We start from the raw sequence: 18,118 nt of genomic DNA, 5'->3' as shown, positions 1-18,118 counted from the left end.
CCCAGCATTGCCACTGGCACCTTGCCCAAACTGTGCTCACTTCAAGGCTGCTCTCTCCAGCCTGCTGGCATCACAGGAGACGCTCAGATACCCACAGTGGCCCTCTGCTCAGCTTTGTCCTTGTCCCTGGTGCTGGCAGAGCATCTCTGGGCTGGAGCATGGGGCACATTTGGCTCTCAGGACAGTGCCAGCAGTGCCTTGGTCCTTGGTCACATCCTCTCCCTCACAGTGGCTGTGCAGATGGAGCTGCAAGGTCCTCAGCATGGGGGCAGCTGCCATTCAACCTGGACAGACAGGCAAATGAAGGGCTTGGCTTTGTAATTAGTGGCATTATGGGCATCAGTTAATGCCCTCAGAGCCGCTGGTGGCAGAGTGGAGCAGCACAGCCTGCACTGCTGGAGGAGTTGGGCTTCTGCTTCTGCCTTTGAATTCCTTTGGTGCCCCTTGGCCAGTGTGCTCAGCCTTTGATTTCATGAAGGAGAAGGGAAAAAAAAGCCAGCCTGCCTCTGCACCCCCAAATCTTGCTTTCTTTCTCTTTTTTATGCTCTGTAAAATGTGTCTTTTTGAGAGATTTGGACTTGAGGTTTTCACCCCATGGCTGAGCCGAGCATCTCGCAGCATCTGCCTTCCTTTGCTGGGCTTTGGAGACCCTTGTGCCACAGCACAGCTTTGTAGGGGCCTTGAAAATGGTTCCAAAATGTCCTTTTGGGCCAGTTGGAGGCAGGTCATGCCCCTTTTGCTGTGCAGATGCTGGCAGCCCTTCTAGGATGCTCAGCCCGCGCTCGCACCATCGAACAGATTTGTCTTGGCCTAAAAATACCATAAACATTTTGGGCAGCCTTCTCTGTTCCCTTATGGTCCAAGATGCAAACACTCCCAAGCCGACAAGTTACACACAGTCCTTGGCACCCAAAGAAACGTTGTGTTTGCACCACATGAAAAGCTGGATCTGCATCCAAAGCCAGCCAGAGGAACATCGGGAGCGGAAGGATATTGGTGCATGGCAAGGAAAAAACCCAAACACGCCGGGCTCGGCTTGGCTTGCTGGCAGAGCTCTCGTGGAGCAAAACCTGCTGGGGTGCAGGCAGGTTTGGAGGCTGCTCAAGCATCCCTCCTCATCCTCGTCGTGTCCGGGAGCAGGGTTGGGGCTGCTCGAAGATTTTTAATGTTTTCTGAATCCGTGCACCCAGGAGATCATTGCTGCTCTTGGTGCTGATTTCTGCTTCTCCTCGCCCAGGTCAGGTTCCAACAGCCCAGCTGTGTCCCCACTGCACACAAATCCAATTTATCTCCTGTTTCTTGGTGGCTCCCAGTTGAACTTGACTCTTACAAAAAGTATCTTCTCATTCTGGAAGCTTCCCCACAATTGAACATTTAGAGACTGTGACAACCCAGGTTGGGAATTTGCCACCAAATGTGATTTTAAGTGGATTTCAAGGGGCTGCTGCATCAACCCACCTTCCCTGGGATGTCTGCCTGCCTTTCCTGCTGAGGGATTCGGCCCTGAGTGGCTCTGGCAGCATCTCAGGAAGGATGAGGAGCAGCCAGGACCTGGAGGAATTGAGGCAGGAGTCCCTTGATTTTGTTTTTCTGGTGGAAGGGGAGTGAGCAGTGGCTCTGGAGGGCTAAGCCAAGCATTGCCAGGCTGGGGCCAGCAGCACTGGTACCACAGCTCAAGGCAGGATGAGTTACTCTGTCCAAATTACATTTAAAACAACAGCAAACATGAGATCTCCTGGTTTTTGGTGCTGGGGAGGTGCATCTGAGGGTGGGACTGGGACACCCCATCCCAATGTCCTCGGGGGTTTCTCCCCTGGATGTTCAGTGAGAGGCAGAGCTGCTCCACGCTGAGCACACCCAGCCCTAGCTCAGGATGGGTTCCACACCCCAGCTGCCTTTTGGGGCCCATTCCCTGTGGGGACCTGTTGGGATCTCTGCTGGTCACAGTGACCCTGAGAAAAGTCCCAAAGTCTCTTTTCCCACCCTGGCACTCGAAGAAGGAGTCAAGGCTGTTCATTTCTCAGTCTCAAGGTTGTTTGTTGTTCCTTATCTATAAAAATTTTTCTCCTGTTCTGCCGAGCTCAGCTCAGCAGGACAGTTCCAGGCACTCTGCGTGCCCTGGGGTGGTGTTATGTCTTTATACCAAAAACTACATGTACAATATTTACAATTACTTCCCAATACCTATCACCTGTGTTAGACAGTGAGCTTCTACTCTAAACCAATCCAAAAGTGCCACCATCACAGCAGAAGATGGAGGCCAAGAAGAAGAAGGAGAAAGGCTGGACACACCCAGATCCCTTCATCTTGTCTCCTGAACCCCCATTCTAAAACCCCCAAATCTACTTTTCCACCTCGTGATAACTTCACTATTATTGTACTTAATTTGTCATGGCTTGCAGATCTTCATACAAGGTTGGTAATTTGCTCCACGGGTCATAATCAAAACCACAGGGGCATTTTGGGCTCTGTGCCAGGGTCCCTGAGCCCCCTGGCGGGGTCTGGGCTGCTCAGGACAGCCAGAGGGATGCCCTGGCTGCTGACAGGGGGGGTTCAGCAGTGCCAGGGCTCAGCAGTGTCCATCAGGAGCAGGATTCAGCCGCGCAACCCCCGCGGCTTCTCCGTGCCAGACAAAATCCTGGTTACTGCAGGCTTTTCAGTCAGAGAAAATCTCTCTGCTGCAGAGAGGGGGGTTTCCTGACTCGGGGGGCCAGCTGAGCCCCCGGCCGGACACGCTGGGTGCCACGTGCCCGCCCAGCCGGGATCACGCCGGCTTTGGGGCTCGCTGTCGCTTCTCGTTTCCTGCCAGCCTGGCTGACGTGCCAGCTCCTCAGAAGGGACTTGGACAGAGCAGAGCTCACCAAGCACCAGGACGCTCCAGAGCCACTTAAAGGCACCCAGCTGTTTCTGCCCTTCCCTTGGCTGAGTGTCCTGGAGGGGCTGATTTTCCCCTGATTCGCCTTCCCGCGGTTGTCACTGCCCAGGATGTGTGAAATCAGACATTCTGCAGGATGCTGGGGAGGTGCTGAAATGCAGGGGCAGCTGCCAGTGTCAATGTCTTCATCCTCATTCTCATCCTTATCCTCATCCAGACTTCCCCAAAGCCCGGAGTGGTTGAGGCTCCCTCCTCTAAGGGAAGTCGGCTGCATCCTGGTCGAGCATCGTTTCCTCTCACATGTTCTGCATTTCCTGCTGCTCTCTTCCCCTCTTCGGGCTGGAAATCTGCTCCCCTGTGAGCTGCAGTCATGGAAGTGAGAATATTGCCTGGAAAAGCAGGATGTGCAGTGGGTCCTGATGGAATGAGCATGGCAGGGAGAGGGGCAGATGATGACTGAGGTGGGCTTTGCAATGGGAAATTCTCCCTGGTTCTCTCTGAAAATTTTCTGCTGTAAAGGAACTGCTTTTAAATCTCTTCCATATGAGAAATTGTTGTGTTCTGCTGGCTGCAGCCCAGTGACAGAAAGGTTTCCTGAAAACCTCTTTGTATCTTCTGGTTTTTTTTCCCCTGGCAAAAAGAAAGAGGAGGAACAAGAAGGAAAGTTCTTTTCTGAAAGACCTTGCAGAGATCCCAAACACAGGAATCTTTGGGTTTGATTCCCGCTCCAGCAGAATTATTTTCCTTTTACATCATCTCAACAAAAAGCTCAAAATGTGGGATGCACGTTTTTTTTTTTGCAAAAAAACCCAAAAGAAGCAGCAGCCAACGCCCGTATGGCTGGAAATGGCATTTTGTTGTCCCCAAGCTCTCATTTTGTTGTCTCAGAGAGCAGCAGATTGCTGCAAGGCACGCTGCCCTGGCTCGTGTCCTGCTGCCACTCCAGCCTGGTGCTTCCTGTGCTGCAGAGCAGCCCCGTGCTCAGCCCTGGGGCTCGTCCCCATCCCCTTGCCTGCAGCTCCTCGCAGTGTCACAGGTCACAATCCAGCCCCGAGGTCACAATCCCAGCTCAGGGTCGCTGTCCCAGCTCACAGGTTTGCAGGAAGCATTTTTGTTCTGGTTTGATGTTTCCTGGGGCTGCTGGTGGGTTTCCTGCAGGAGCAGGGATGGTGACACCACAGCTGCCCCTCTCGGCTCAGCTGCTGCAAACCCACCCTGCAAGGAGCTGTGGGTCACACAGACAGTGAAGTTATGGCTGATTTTTTGTGGGGAGAGCAAAACCACCAAGGTAAAGCTGGTTAGCAAACACAGAGATGTGTTAGAGGAGCTGGGGAGAGATGAAGGGTGATGCTGTGAGATGTGATGCGATGGGTGAGCAGAGCCACATCCACCCCATTCCACTGCTTTCCTTGACACACTTGCGGAGGGAACAACCCCCAGCATGATTTTATGTGTTTTATTTTAAAATTTTTTAGATTTTATTTTATAATTAAAATATATTTTAAATTTTTTGCCATTTATTATGGCAAAATGCTGGGGCTGCTGGTGGGTTTCCTGCAGGAGCAGGGATGGTGACACCACAGCTGCCCCTCCTTGGCTTTTTTAAACCCACCCTGCAAGGAGCTGTGGGTCTCGCAGACAGTGAAGTTATGGCTGATGTTTTGTGGGGAGAGCAAAACCACCAAGGTAAAGCTGGTTAGCAAACACAGAGATGTGTTAGAGGAGCTGGGGAGAGATGAGGGGTGATGCTGTGAGCTGAGTTTAAGGGTGAGCAGAGCCACATCCACCCCATTCCACTGCTTTCCTTGACACACTTTTAGAAAAAAAACACCCAGCATGATTTTATGTGTTTTATTTTAAAATTTTTTATATTTTATTTTATAATTTAAAATATATTTTAAAATTTTTTCCATTTATTATGGCAAAATGCTGGGGCTGCTGGTGGGTTTTTGATTTAAATTTGATTTTTTTAAAATTTTGATTTGATTTTTTTTTATTTTGATTTAAATTTGATTTTTTTTGATTGTGATTCGATTTTGATTTGATTTTTTTTGGATTTTGATTTGATTTAAATTTTTTTGATTTTGATTTGATTTTTAAATTTTTTTTTGACTGATTTTTTTAAATTTTGATTTGATTTTTGATTTGATTTTGATTCAATTTTGATTCGATTTTTTGACTTTGATTTGATTTTGATTTTTTTATTTTGATTTGATTTTTAAAATTTTTTTTATTTTGATTTTTTTATTTTGATTTTATTTTGATTTGATTTTGATTCGATTTTGATTCGATTTTTTGACTTTGATTTGATTTTAATTTTTTTGATTTTGATTTTATTTTTTTATTTTTTTACTTTGATTTTTTAAAATTTTGATTTGATTTTGATTTGATTTTGATTCGATTTTGATTCGATTTTTTGACTTTGATTTGATTTTAATTTTTTTGATTTTGATTTGATTTTTAAATTTTTTTATTTTGATTTGATTTTGATTTGATTTTGACTCGATTTTGATTTGATTTTTTTGACTTTGATTTGATTTTTTGGATTTTGATTTGATTTTTTAGAATTTTTTTGATTTTGATTTTTTTTTTTGATTTTGATTTATTTTGATTTTTTTTTTTTTTTGAGGGATTACCTTCCCAACCTGCAAAGGGAATTGTGTCGAGGTGGGCACAGCCCCGTGTTAGACACCAGAGAGTCTCTGAAGGAAACCCAGACAACTTCTTTCCATTTTGCCTCTGAAAGAGAAAAAGGAAAAAAAACTTATTTTCTTTTTTAGAGAAAAGCTCAACGTTCTGTTTTTCGGCTGCGTCGGCGAAACAAAAGGTTTTGGGAAAAAAAAATCCACAAAAAGCAGTTTCAAAAAAAAAAAAAAAGCAAAACTGTTCCTTCCCCAGCAGCAGCACCTCTTCCTCTTTTGGGCCATTCTGAGAACAAACAAGGACATGTATAAAAATAGAAAAATATTAGGGAAAAGTCCTCAGGAAACTGCAGAAAAAGGCCTGGGAATCTCCTGTTCAGGGCAGTGACTGATTCCCAGTGCCTTGCTCTACAGACACTCAGGAATTAGGGACACCAGGAATTACTAAGTTATTATCATAATATAATACATTAATATAATATAAAATAATAATATGATATGATATTATATGATATCATATCATATAATATAATATATAATATAATATAATATATGATATAGTATAATATATAATATAATATAATGTAATATGATATAATATAATATAATATAATATAATATAATATAATATAATATAATATAATATAATATAATATAATATAATATAATATAATATAATATGATATAATATAATATAATATAATATAATATAATATAATATAATATAATATAATATAATAATATGATATAATATGATATGATATGATATGATATAATATAATATGATATAATACAATACAATATAATACAATACAATATAATATAATATAATATAATACAATACAATACAATACAATACAATACAATACAATATAATACAATATAATACAATATGATATAATACAATATAATACAATATGATATAATACAATATAATACAATATAATACAATACAATATAATATAATATAATATAATACAATATAATACAATACAATATAATATAATATAATACAATATAATACAATATGATATAATACAATATAATACAATATAACATAACATAATAGAATAGAATAGAATAGAATAGAATGTATTAGGTATAATATTAATGTTAGGTATAAGAATTATTCATAATCATTATTATCAGATAATGAGTTAATAATTATTAGGTGTCAGGAATGACTGGTGACACCAGACAGGGCATCAGGTGCCACCACGGTCAGGGGTGAGTGCAGTTTTTCTGTATGTGAGCCAGGACATTTCCCCTCTGTGAATCCAGTGACGAGGGTGAAAGTGGTGCCTGGGAAGGGCCAGGAAGGAGCAATTTGAATGGAAAATATTGTGAAAAGCTTCAGCTGGATGGAGAACAGGCTGGGGTGGGTGTGGTGCCCGTTGCTTGCAGAAGGATCCGCTGAGCCCAACCTGTGGTGCTGAGCAAATCCCACCAGCAGTGTTCCCAACCCACGTGGGATTTATTCACTGCAGGGTTCGATTTCCCCAGAGGCCCTGTGCTTCCTGGAGCTCTCAGGTAGCTGAAGAGCCACTCCCAAATACGCTTTGGCCTCAGAATGGAGATGGTTGTTGCTGTTTAGGAAGACAGAGAATTGTCAAGATTTTATTATTTTTTTTTCCCCCTGCTGAATTTGGCATGAAAAGGGATCAAGACTTCCAGGAAATTCTGTATCTTTGACTCCTGAAAAAAAAAAAGAAAAAGAGTTGGCAAGTGCTGATTCCATCATAATGCCTTAATTGCTTTTGGTGTGCTGAAAATAGAGGGATTCAGAGTGGATCTCAGTGCTGCTGAAGATGAGAGAGGGACTTTGGGGTGTCACTGTGCCCTGTGGTCACTGGGCTCCTCCTGTTGAGGAGTGGCTGTCTCACCTCATTGCCTCCATGTAGCAGTGCCCAAACCTTTCCTGTTTGTGAGCCCAGGCTTGGCGTGGGGTGTGCTGCCCAGTGGTGTCACCATCACCCCTGTGTCACCCCCAGCAGGGCTCCCAGCTGTCACTGTGCCACGTGCCCTGTCGTGTGATGCCCTTCCATTTGGCAAATGCCACTCGTCTGCTTTTGTCAGGAAATTCTGTCAGATTTGACAATTTGCCGATAATTTCGGGGTTCATTTTCCTATTTGGCTGTTTGTAAGCAGGTTTTCCCTGCTTTTGCAGGACAGCAAAGAGCATGAAGGTTTTTTTTTTTTCCCTCGTGATGTTGTGGCACCTGAAAGTGACGAAGATGCCTGAGTTCGTGCAGGGGCAAATTCAGTCCTGATGTAAACAGAACCTTTGAAAACAAGGAAGTTTCTCTCTGTTGCTCCCCATGCTGTAATTCCTAAGTTGGCATCAAACCCAGGGGCTGTATCCTGATTTTTTAACCCCACTGTGGTCAGCAATGTCTTGGGATGATGATTTGTACAGGGGCAGGTTCTGGTCTGTGCAGGCCAGGGGAGGTTCTTGGGAGTCCTGAGTTCATGCAGGGCCAAATTCAGTCCTGGTGTAAACAGAACCTTTGAAAACAAGGAAGTTTCCCTCTGTTGCTCCCCATGCTGTAATTCCTAAATTAGACATACCCTGGCATCAAACCCAGGGGTTGTATTTTTTTTAACCCCACTGAGGTCAGCAACATCTTGGGGCGATGCTGTTGATTTGTACAGGGGCAGGTTCTGGTCCATGCAAGCCAGGGCATGTTCTTGGGGTCCTGAGTTCCTGCAGGGCCAAAGTCAGTCCTGGTGTAAGCAGAACCTTTGAAAATAAGGAAGTTTCACTCTGTTGCTCCCCATGCTGTAATTCCTAAGTTGGCATCAAACCCCAGGGGCTGTATCCTGATTTTTTAACCCCATGGAGGTCACTGATGTCTTGGGGTGATGCTGTTGGTTTGTACAAGTCCTGGTCCAGGGGAAGTTCTTGGGGGGACCTGTGGTGGTACCAGTTGTTGGTTTCTCTGTTTCTGGATTGAAGGCACTTGAGATGGTAGTTCATGTTTAAATAAACGCTCAGGGGTTTATTATTTATCAGTAAAACAGTCTCACAACCATGAGTTGGGCAGCTTTTCATCAGAAGGCACAAAATGGCCAATAATCTTTTGTTACAAGGTCTTTTAAGACTAAACTATCCAATTAAGAACTGACACCTGGATTATTTTCCCTTTTCACCCAATAACTGATCTCAGTGCGGATTTTTCTGCCCAATTACAAAATACCACCCAAACCAAGGAGGAAGAAGGAAGAAGAAACCCAGGATGACACCTTGTGCCCTCCATCTTGCACACTAAAAACCCCAAAACCTCAATTTCTCACCAAGTGATGCACCCACACTACTCTCTATAATCTGTTTCACACTTTTGTGGATTCTGGTTTATTTTGAACTCTAGGAAACTTTCTCCATGAATGAGGGCCAAAGTCAGTGCTCCATGGGGGTCAGGGCACCCCAGAGCAGACAGAGGGATATTCCCAGTGGTGCCCTGGCTTTGCCCAGGGAGCTGCCCCTGTTGCCCATCTCAGACTGTTCCGGTTGTGTTTGCAGACGTTAAGAAAGAAAGGTTTTAACGGCTGTGACAGCCCAGAGCCCGACGGCGACGACTCCATAGACCAGAGCCCCTTGATGGAGGATAAATACCGCAAAGGCAGCGAGGATCTGGATATCCTGTTCAAGAGATATGGTGTAAGTACCTGCCCGTGGCTGGAAATCCTTCATTATATGTTCTTTTCTGTTTTGTTTCTCTTCTGTTCGACCTCCCCTCGCCCTGTCCCCGGCCCCCCTGTGTCCCCCACACGTAACAGGCGCTGAACAAGAAGCACAGGGAGTGCGAGAGCCCCGAGGGGGACGAAGTGTTTGCTCTGACCCCGCAGACGGAAGAGAAATATAAAAAGATTGATGAGGAGTTTGATAAAATGATGCAGAGTTACCGGCTCGCAGTGAGTAGCTGGTGGCCTGCAGCCCCCCTGGTCCCCTCCCCGGTGCCTCCAGGTGATGGGGGGGTGGATTTTGGATTTTGCATGGCTTTGCTTTGGAGCCGATGCCAGCAGCCCCTGCAGCCCTGAATGCACCTGGCTCTTGAGTGCCCTTCCTGTTGCCCATCCTTGGGAGAATCATTCCTGACCCTCCTTGGCTCTGGCCAGGCAGTGCAGGATAGTACTGCTTGTCTCCTCTACTGGATCAGGGTCTCCTTTTTCACCCTCTTTTCCTCAAAAATCCTCCAGATTTTTGTCTGGGTTAAGATCCCAGTGTTCATGTGAGCTGCTGGAGGGTGCCGACCTCTCACATCCTTGCAAAGCTCAGCCTGGTTTGGGCTGTTCCACATTAATTCCCCCCAAATCCAGCGAGCCCTCAGGGCAGCTGGTGGCTGTGGCAGAAATCCAGGGAGGTTTTAGCCTGTGATCCCAGAGCTGTCACTGGCACTGGGGTGGCATCAGGACAGTGCTGAAAGGGATTTGTGTCAGGAGACGGGAGGAGGAGGGGGCACCACGTTTCAAATTAGTTGTTAGTTCAAGGGAGCAGAGACTATTGATGCAGGCAAGGGCTCTTCAGGGGATTAGCCCCGAGTTGCTGCAGCAGTAATTAATGCTGTGGGAGCTGGGGGGCGGCTCCTGTCCAGGGGTGGATGCAGCACAGCAAAAGTGACACACGCAGCTCCACCCAAAATCATCTGCCCTTCTGTGCTTTGCAAGCCCCCACAAGTTGAAATTCTGGCTTTTGTTGAGAACTGGGCCTTGTGAAATCTCCAGGTTTTGGTGGTTTTTTGCTGACTCAGCGCTGTGTTGCTCCACGAGCCTCGCAAGGATCCCAAAATCTGCATTTTGATCCCCCAGATCTCAGGGTGGAGAGGGTGGGGAGGCTGCCCTGAGACCTGGGAGGGCTGAGGAGGTGGAGGAAAGTGCAGGTGGTGATGATCTCTTGCAGCTCTGCTGTGACAACGAGGAGAGGGGTTCAGGGCAGCATTAGCTCTGTCAGGACATGGATCTACCTCAGCCTCCCTGCTTTCACTAGGGGGGTGCAGATTCCCACCCTACCAGGGTGTGGGGTGGGAGTAGAGCCCCAGCAGGACCTGCATCCCCCCAGCACCTGGCACACAGTGGAAAATAGGCTGAAAAGCCACCTGAGCTTTGTCCTTAGTGCAGAACACCCTTGTGAGCAGGGGCTGCTCAGCCTCAGAACGTGTCTGCTGCAAAGGGAGGGCCCTGAGTAGGCTCCCATCATCCAGACAGGCCAATCCAAAGGGACAATCTGTGCCCAGAGGTCCTTTCAGCAGGTGGCATTCAAGTGCTGGGTGGCTCCTCATCAGGGCATAGCATCTGGCTCCCCCACTAAACCTCCCTGGCAGCGAGGGGCCGAGCAGTGCAGGTGGAGTGTGTGGTTGAAGAAGACGCTTTTCCATTTTAACGCTGGGTTGGTTTTGTGTGTGAGCAGAACTAACCCAGAGGGGCAGCCTAACGACAGCTGTGTCTGCTAACGAAGGGCCCCGTGGGGCTTCTGCCTCTGGTGTTTGCCCTCCCTTCTAACAAGAGCAGAAATGGTGGATTTTGGCTGATGTGTGCATCTTCTCCCCCAGACTCTGGACCCCTGTGCAAACTGCCGTTGTGCTGGGGCAGTGGCAGCCTCACACCTGTCTGCAGGTGCATTAAGGCAAACCTCAGCTCCTGGGCTGGTGTATCAGCTCACAGCTCCACCGTGGCATTGCTCATGCCGTGGTGTGGAGGAGCTCCAGCTCTTCCTCTCCCTCCCTGGGAGCTCTGAAGGCACCCGGACGCGTTGGCAGTGATTTATTACACAACGCTGCTCCGGTGTTCGTGCAACGCCCGAGAAACCTTCCTCCTCCTCCTCCTCCTCCTCCTCCTCCTGTGATTCTGCTGCCGTGCAGGATGAGCTCCCAAGGCTGAGCAGAGGGAGGGCTCCGTGTTGCAGCTCTCCCTGGTGCTGTAGGAGTTGCTGAGCCCCAGGGCGCAGGCTCAGAGCCGCTGGCCCCGCGGCTTGGCTGCAGCCACGGGATATCTCTGAAGGACAGGATGCCCTTGGGAGGCAGGTGGGGACAGTTCCTGGCAGGGAGGCGTGGGTGAGCACTGTCCTACTCCTTCCTGCCATGCCCCTCTCTCACCTAAGGAGCAGGACCTATAGAGGAGCAGATTTTTGGAGGAGAAGGGGCTGCAAGTCTCTCTTCCCTCGCTGGGGTTCCACTCTGGCTCTGTGATGGTCCCATTTAGTGCTGGGCTACTCTCCCTCTCCATCGCAGAGCAAATTAAAGTGGGACTTAAGCAAAGCCCGTGCTAAAGCCTCTAAGCAGGTGCCAGCTCCTGTTAACGAAGAGCAGATCAGTGCCATAAGACAAACGGCTGGGATAATCACAGCGGGTCTGGCTCCCACGGGACGCTGGTAGGTGAAGCTGGTCCTCAACCTGCAGCTTTAGTGATGCTCCTGCATCCCTGGCGTCAGCTCGTCCTTCCCAGCAGCTCCCACAGGAGACAGGAAGGATCTCAGAGTGACCCAGGGGCTCTGTGGAGCAAAACGAGTCTTTCCCAGGTGCTTGGCCACCAGAATGGGGATTTACTGCTGGCTTCCTGCTGCCTGAGGAAGGGAGAAGAGAATCCTGCTTGGGGTGAAGGGTAGCGCCGAGCTGGGCTGCTGTTGGTGCTGGTGGGGGCAGACCACCAGGCTGGTGCCCACCTTCATGCTCTGGGCTGCTCCCAGCCTCTCCTTCTTGCCTGCCCTGAAAACACAAGGGGTAAATAAATACAGCCTGAAAGAGAGGCCAAAACAGTTGTTTACAGAGCTTGGGTATGTCCAGGAGGATGGCCCATTGCTCTTGCTGGTGTTCCCTGGTGGGGAGCTGGGCTCTGGTGCATCCCCACAAAGTGCCAGTGTGGGTTAAATCACAGCAGTGCAGGTTTGAGGAGCCTGATGGTCCCCCTGGTCAGCAGCTGTGCTGTGCTGCAGGAACTCTTCCTGGTGTTCCCTGGTGGGGATTGGGCCCTGGTGCATCCCCTGCAAGGTGCCAGTGTGGGTTTGAGCACAGCACTGCAGGTCAGCAGTGCAGGTTTGAGGAGCCTGATGGTCCCCCTTGGCCAGCAGCTGTGCTGTGCTTCCTGGTGGGGATTGGGCTCTGGTGCATCCCCTCAAAGTGCCAGTGTGGGTTTGAGCACAGCAGTGAGGAGCCGTGCTGTCCCCCTTGGCCAGCAGCTCTGCTGTGCTGCAGGAACTCTTCCTGGTGTTCCCTGGTGGGGAGCTGGGCTCTGGTGCATTCCCTGCAAGGTGCCAGGGTTCAAGCACAGCACTGCAGGTTTGAAGAGCCTGACCCCTTTGCCAGCAGCTGTGCTGTGCTGTGCTGCAGGACCCCGGCTCCCCTTTACCCCCTGCTCTCTGTTCAGTCCACAGTGCCCGCTCCGAACTTCGCCATGCCCGTGACGGTGCCGGTGACCAACCAGAACTCGCTGCAGTTCAGCAACCCTGGCAGCTCTCTGGTCACCCAGTCGCTGGTGACCTCCTCGCTGACAGACCCCCGGCTCCTGTCCCCACAGCAGCCAGCCTTGCAGAGGAACACCGTGTCCCCAGGGCTGCCACAGAGGCCAGCCAGTGCAGGTGAGCCACTGTGAGCCCCTCACCTGTGGGAGCATCGGGGGTAGGACGGTGGGGATGGATGGACAGCAGAGATCTCTGCAGCCAGGTCATGGAAATTGGGGTTTATAAAGGGCCTGGATGCAGGGGCCTTTTGGAAATTGGGGTTTATTGCAAAGGGCCAAGTGCAGGGCCCTGTGGGAGCTGCCAGGCACAGCTCAGAGCAGGCCTGAGAGGAGTGGGGTAGAGAGGATGGGAGGGTAAGAGAGTAAAAGGGCAAGAAAGCAAAAGCATAAGAGAGTAAAAAGGGGTAAGAGAGTAAAAAGGGGTAAGAGAGTAAAAGGGGTAAGAGGGCGAAGTTCCCATCACAATACAATAAATCTTCTATGTTGAATATTCTAATTCTCACTAACCAATCTAGTACAAGATACAAATCCTACAGCATTTCCATACAGCCTATAAGAATCACTACATTACCATGCTGTGCTACATTTTAAACCCTAAAAACTCCTCTTTGGGCCCCTTCTGCCAAGCTGTAGGCTCTGCTCTGACCCTTGGAGCTGTCTGCAGGCAGAGGGTGTTGTTCCATCAAAAGGGGATCACCTTCAGCTGGCCACACCATTGCTTTCCAGTTGTTCAGTAACTGAGGGATCTCAAAGCTTGCTTTCATTTCAATCTCACTTAGAGTTTCTATATTCTCAAAATCTTTTGCCAGACAATCATATTGATAAGGCTTTCCTGCTCCATCTTCCCCAACACTCACCTCCTCATCATTCCTGCCTGCTGGGCTTGCAGCACCCACTGTGGGGCATCCCTGAGGGAGGGGACACCTGTACTGCTTCCATCCCCTGCCCAGGGTGCACATTGCAGCACCCGTGGGTGGCAGGAGCACCCTGGAAGGGTTGCTGCCCCTCAGTGTGTGCTCCTGGCAGCAATGGATGTCCTGTTTGTGCCTTGGCCCCAAACTGAGGGCAGCCTCCCCACCTTGCCTGGGTCTCTTTGGGAGCTGCATCCCTGCAGGATCTGGGTTGGGTTGGGCAGTGCAGGATGACTCGCCTGGCACCATGGCCAGGCTTGGGGATGGCTGGCTGGGCTTGCAGCACCCAGTGTGGGGCATCACTGAGGGAAGGGACACCTGTGCTGCTTCCATCCCCTGCCCAGGGTGCACATTGCAGCACCCGTGGGTGGCAGGAGCACCCTGGCAGTGTTGCATCCCTCTCAGGGTGCCAGTGTGGGTTTGAGCACAGCAGTGCAGGTTTGAGGAGCCTGACTGTGTCCCCCTTGGCCAACAGCTGTGCTGTGCTGCAGGAACTCTTCCTGGTGGGGAACTGGGCTCTGGTGCATCCCCTGCATGGTGCCAGTGTGGGTTTGAGCACAGCAGTGCAGGTTTGAGGAGCCTGCCCCTCAATGTGTGCTCCTGCCCTCCTGCCACCCTGTTTGTGCCTTGGCCCCAAACTGAGGGCAGCCTCCCCACCTTGCCTGGGTCTCTTTGGGAGCTGCATCCCTGCAGGATCTGGGTTGGGTTGGGCAGTGCAGGATGACTCGCCTGGCACCATGCCCGGGCTCGGGGGTGGCTGCTGGCATCCAGCTCGCCGGTGGCACTCTGGTGACATGGCTCTGGCTGCCTAAAAAGGGCTGTTCTGAGTTGGGCCGTGCTGCCTGCAGTTGGCTGTGGGTGATTACTCATGTGGCTGTGCTGACAGCTCTGAGCAGTAGTCATTTCCAGCAGGGCCAGCCCATGGTGGCACAGGACAGGCTGGGGGGAGAGCAGTTGTCACCCACGTCCCCTGCAGTGGCACAGGGGACAGGGACACAGTGTGACCACAGCCTGGCTCTCTTTTATGGTCATAAAGAATATTTCTGCTGTTTCGGATGTCGCTGTAAAAGTCACCCAGGCTGCAAATGGCAGAGCTGGTGCCAGTGACCACCTGGACATCTGGGTCCTCAGCTGTGGCCCCTGGGGCTCTGAGAGCTCTGGGGAGCTTTGCAAAGGGGAGGGATTGGGAGAGAAGGCTGGGAGGTGCTGCCAGAAGCAGCTTTGCGCTGGGTCGGGGTGAGCAGGAGGAATGGCCTGGCTGGGATGCAGCAGGAGCCGTGGTTCCGACACAGCTGGTTTGCTCACTGCTCTCACCCCCATCTCCAAGGTGCCTCACGGCACTCAGGTGTCAGGATGAGGCCCCAGAGCTGCAGGAGAGGGGACATTCTGTTCCAGGACTGATCCCAGAGCTGCAGGACTGATCCCAGGGAGCAGAGAGGGGACATTCTGCTCCAGGGCTGATCCCAGAGAGCAGAGAGGATTCATTCTGCTCCAGGACTGATCCCAGAGCTGCAGGAGAGGGGACATTCTGCTCCAGGACTGATCCCAGGGAGCAGAGAGGGGACATTCTACTGCAGGACTGATCCCAGAGCTGCAGGAGAGGGGACATTCGGCTCCAGGGCTGATCCCAGGGAGCAGAGAGGGGACATTCTGCTCTGGGGCTGATCCCAGAGAGCAGAGAGGGGACATTCTACTGCAGGACTGATCCCAGAGCAGCAGGAGAGGGGACATTCTGCTCCAGGACTGATCCCAGGGAGCAGAGAGGATTCATTCTGCTCTGGGGCTGATCCCAGAGAGCAGAGAGGGGACATTCTGCTCCAGGACTGATCCCAGGGAGGATTCATTTCACTGCAGGCCGGGTGGCAGAGCTCTCCTTGAGCACAGGCAGCCATGGCTGAGGCTGCAGGGATCTCCTGCCCTCTCTGAGGCCCCTCAGCTGAGAGCAGAAGAGGCTTCCTGGTGAAGCAGACCCCTCTGGGGGCTCTCTCTTTCCAGCTCTCTCCCTGCTCGTTTGAGGGGATCATTTTGCGGTTGTGAGCACAGAGGTGTTCCAAGTCTGGCCATCTGTGTCTCTCATTCACTGGCTGCCTGGGACACGGAAGAAATCCTGTTTATAGGAGCCAGGGCCTTGCATGTTAGAAAAACTCTTTTTTTTTCCCCCCTCAATCTTTTTTAGCTGGTTGTGTTGTTTCCAAAGCAAATGCACAGCGTACCCTGACAGTGCCTGGTGCTGCTGGCTCGGGGGTGCTGTGGGAGAAGGGCAGCCAAGGGGGGTGTACAGGGCTGGGCGTGGGTTGGCACCACTCACCCAAGGAGCTGAGCCCTCTCTGGCAGCATGGGCACAGTGCCTGGCGTGCTGGTGGGGTCCCACAGCAGGGCACAGCCACAAAACCCTGCTGGAGTTCCTCCTGTGGGACTTGGGAGGCACAGGGACCTCTGGCTTTGCATCCCCTGTCGCAGACATCTCTTTATGAAAAATCTTTTCTTTAGGATTTTTCCTTCTGAGAAGCTGTGGCCTCAGAAGCAGATGTAAACAATGTTATCTGCTGCTGTGGAATGCAGCAGGTCTCTCTAGATTGGCCCAGCTTGGATGTTTATAATTAATGGCCAATCAAGAGCCGAGCTCTCTTGGACTCTGTCTGCCTTTGTTATCATTCTTCTTTCTTTTCTATTCTTACTTTAGCTAGCTTCTGGAAACTTTGCCTTCTATTTCTTTTAGTATAGTTATAATATATATATATATATATCATAAAATAATAAGCCTTCTGAACATGGAGTCAATATTCTTATCTCTTCCCCAAATCAAGAACCCCTGTGACCACTGTCACAATCCCCATCCCTTCAGGGAGGTGCTGCCGTGTCACATCTAGTGGCTCACTTCACCCTTTCTCAGGCCATACAATTTTTGGGACCATGTGAGGATTTAACTGTTCTTCCCTCAGCTCAGCCCTCCCAGCCTCCTCCAGCTTCCAGGGGCTCGCTGAGAGCCACGGGCTGGATAAAGATTCGTGTCTCAGGTTTCTCCATCTGGGTTGGGAAGGGCTGGGCCGTGGTTAGAGGTGGGGTTTGGCACCGAAAGCTCCCTGTTGGCCAGCCCAGGGCTCCGGGTTGACTGCGGTCGCAGCTCCGGAGCCTCCGCGCCGCCTCTTGGCTGCAGCCGTGGTCAGGCAGCCCCGGCTGGGGAATCGGTGGCTTTCAGAAATAACTTCATAACAAGGCAGAAGAAAGATCGAGTCTTCTTCCAGGAGAAGGCAAAACGTTCTGGTTTTTGGGAATAAAAAGGTCCAGTTTTTCCCAGTTTGCTGGGGAATTTCAGCGCTTTGCTGCAAGTGTTGGGAGTGGGGATCTCTGTGGTGTCCTGGCAGTGTGGGATGGTTTCCGTCCCTGTGAACATTACAGGGGGGATTTTGTTTCCTGTCATGCTGCTGGGGCTCTCTCTCCCCCAGCAGCACCAGCTCTGTGTCCCCCCCAAAAGGGGGCATGGAATAAAACAGCTGCAGTGTTTTCCAAGCTGCCTCCTTTGGAGCAGGCTCTGTGCACCTGGCTCCTTCCCAAAGGAAACGGATCTGCCTGGATAACATTTCCCAACCTGATCACCAGGAACGCTGCTCCTTTTGCCCAGGCCTTTCTCCCCAGCAAGGCAGTCCTGCTTTTTTCCCCTCTGCCTTCCTCCACCGTGCTTCCTGCCCCCCAGGAGCAGGGATGCTCCCCCTGTTCCTGCCCTGCTGCTGATCCCATCTCTCCTCTTGCTTTGCAGGGGCGATGCTTGGGGGAGACCTGAACAACACCAACGGAGCCTGCCCAAGCCCCGTGGGTGAGTAAGGAGCCTTCAGCCCCTGCCCCTGCTCCATGGGGCACTCCTGCTTTCCCCACACCTCCCACAGGATTTTGCTTTGCTGTCGAGCCCATGGGGAAGCGCTGGGGAAGGTTTTGCCAAGGAGTTGGCACGTGGAGCTGCAGGCTGCCTTTGTTGGGGGTGCTGGTTTCAGTGGACTCCCCAGTGACCAAGGAGTCTCCATCTACCCAGGGTTCTGGGGGGAGCTGCAGAGCAGGGAGGTGACCCCCAAAGACCAGGATTTGGGTAGCTCTGGCTTCAGCTCCTGGTGCTGCAGCCAGTTCTCTGTTCAATTAACAGCCAGTTCCTCCTCGTGCTTGGGCCCTATAAAGGAACTTTACTGCAAGGAAAAGAAGCTCATTAAGGCCCTTTTCCACTGTGAGAGCCTCGGTGCTAATGAGGCTCA

At 50.4% G+C, this 18,118-nt stretch overlaps 1 protein-coding gene across 9 annotated transcripts in view; it reads left to right on the top strand.

Moving 5' to 3' along the window:
• MEF2D (myocyte enhancer factor 2D) overlaps nucleotides 1-18,118 on the top strand; it is an 87,333-nt gene that overhangs the window by 52,919 nt on the left and 16,296 nt on the right. For all 9 annotated transcript variants that reach the window (XM_030965337.1, XM_030965329.1, XM_030965335.1 and 6 more), the window contains 3 exons: nucleotides 9,038-9,175; nucleotides 12,874-13,084; nucleotides 17,635-17,691. In XM_030965337.1, the coding sequence (XP_030821197.1) occupies nucleotides 9,038-9,175; nucleotides 12,874-13,084; nucleotides 17,635-17,691 (406 nt within the window). The remainder of the gene's footprint in view (nucleotides 1-9,037; nucleotides 9,176-12,873; nucleotides 13,085-17,634; nucleotides 17,692-18,118) is intronic.

Source organism: Camarhynchus parvulus, chromosome 25, assembly GCF_901933205.1.
Source record: "Camarhynchus parvulus chromosome 25, STF_HiC, whole genome shotgun sequence".
Lineage (NCBI taxonomy): Eukaryota > Metazoa > Chordata > Aves > Passeriformes > Thraupidae > Camarhynchus > Camarhynchus parvulus.
This window is presented reverse-complemented; position numbering and strand designations above follow the sequence as displayed.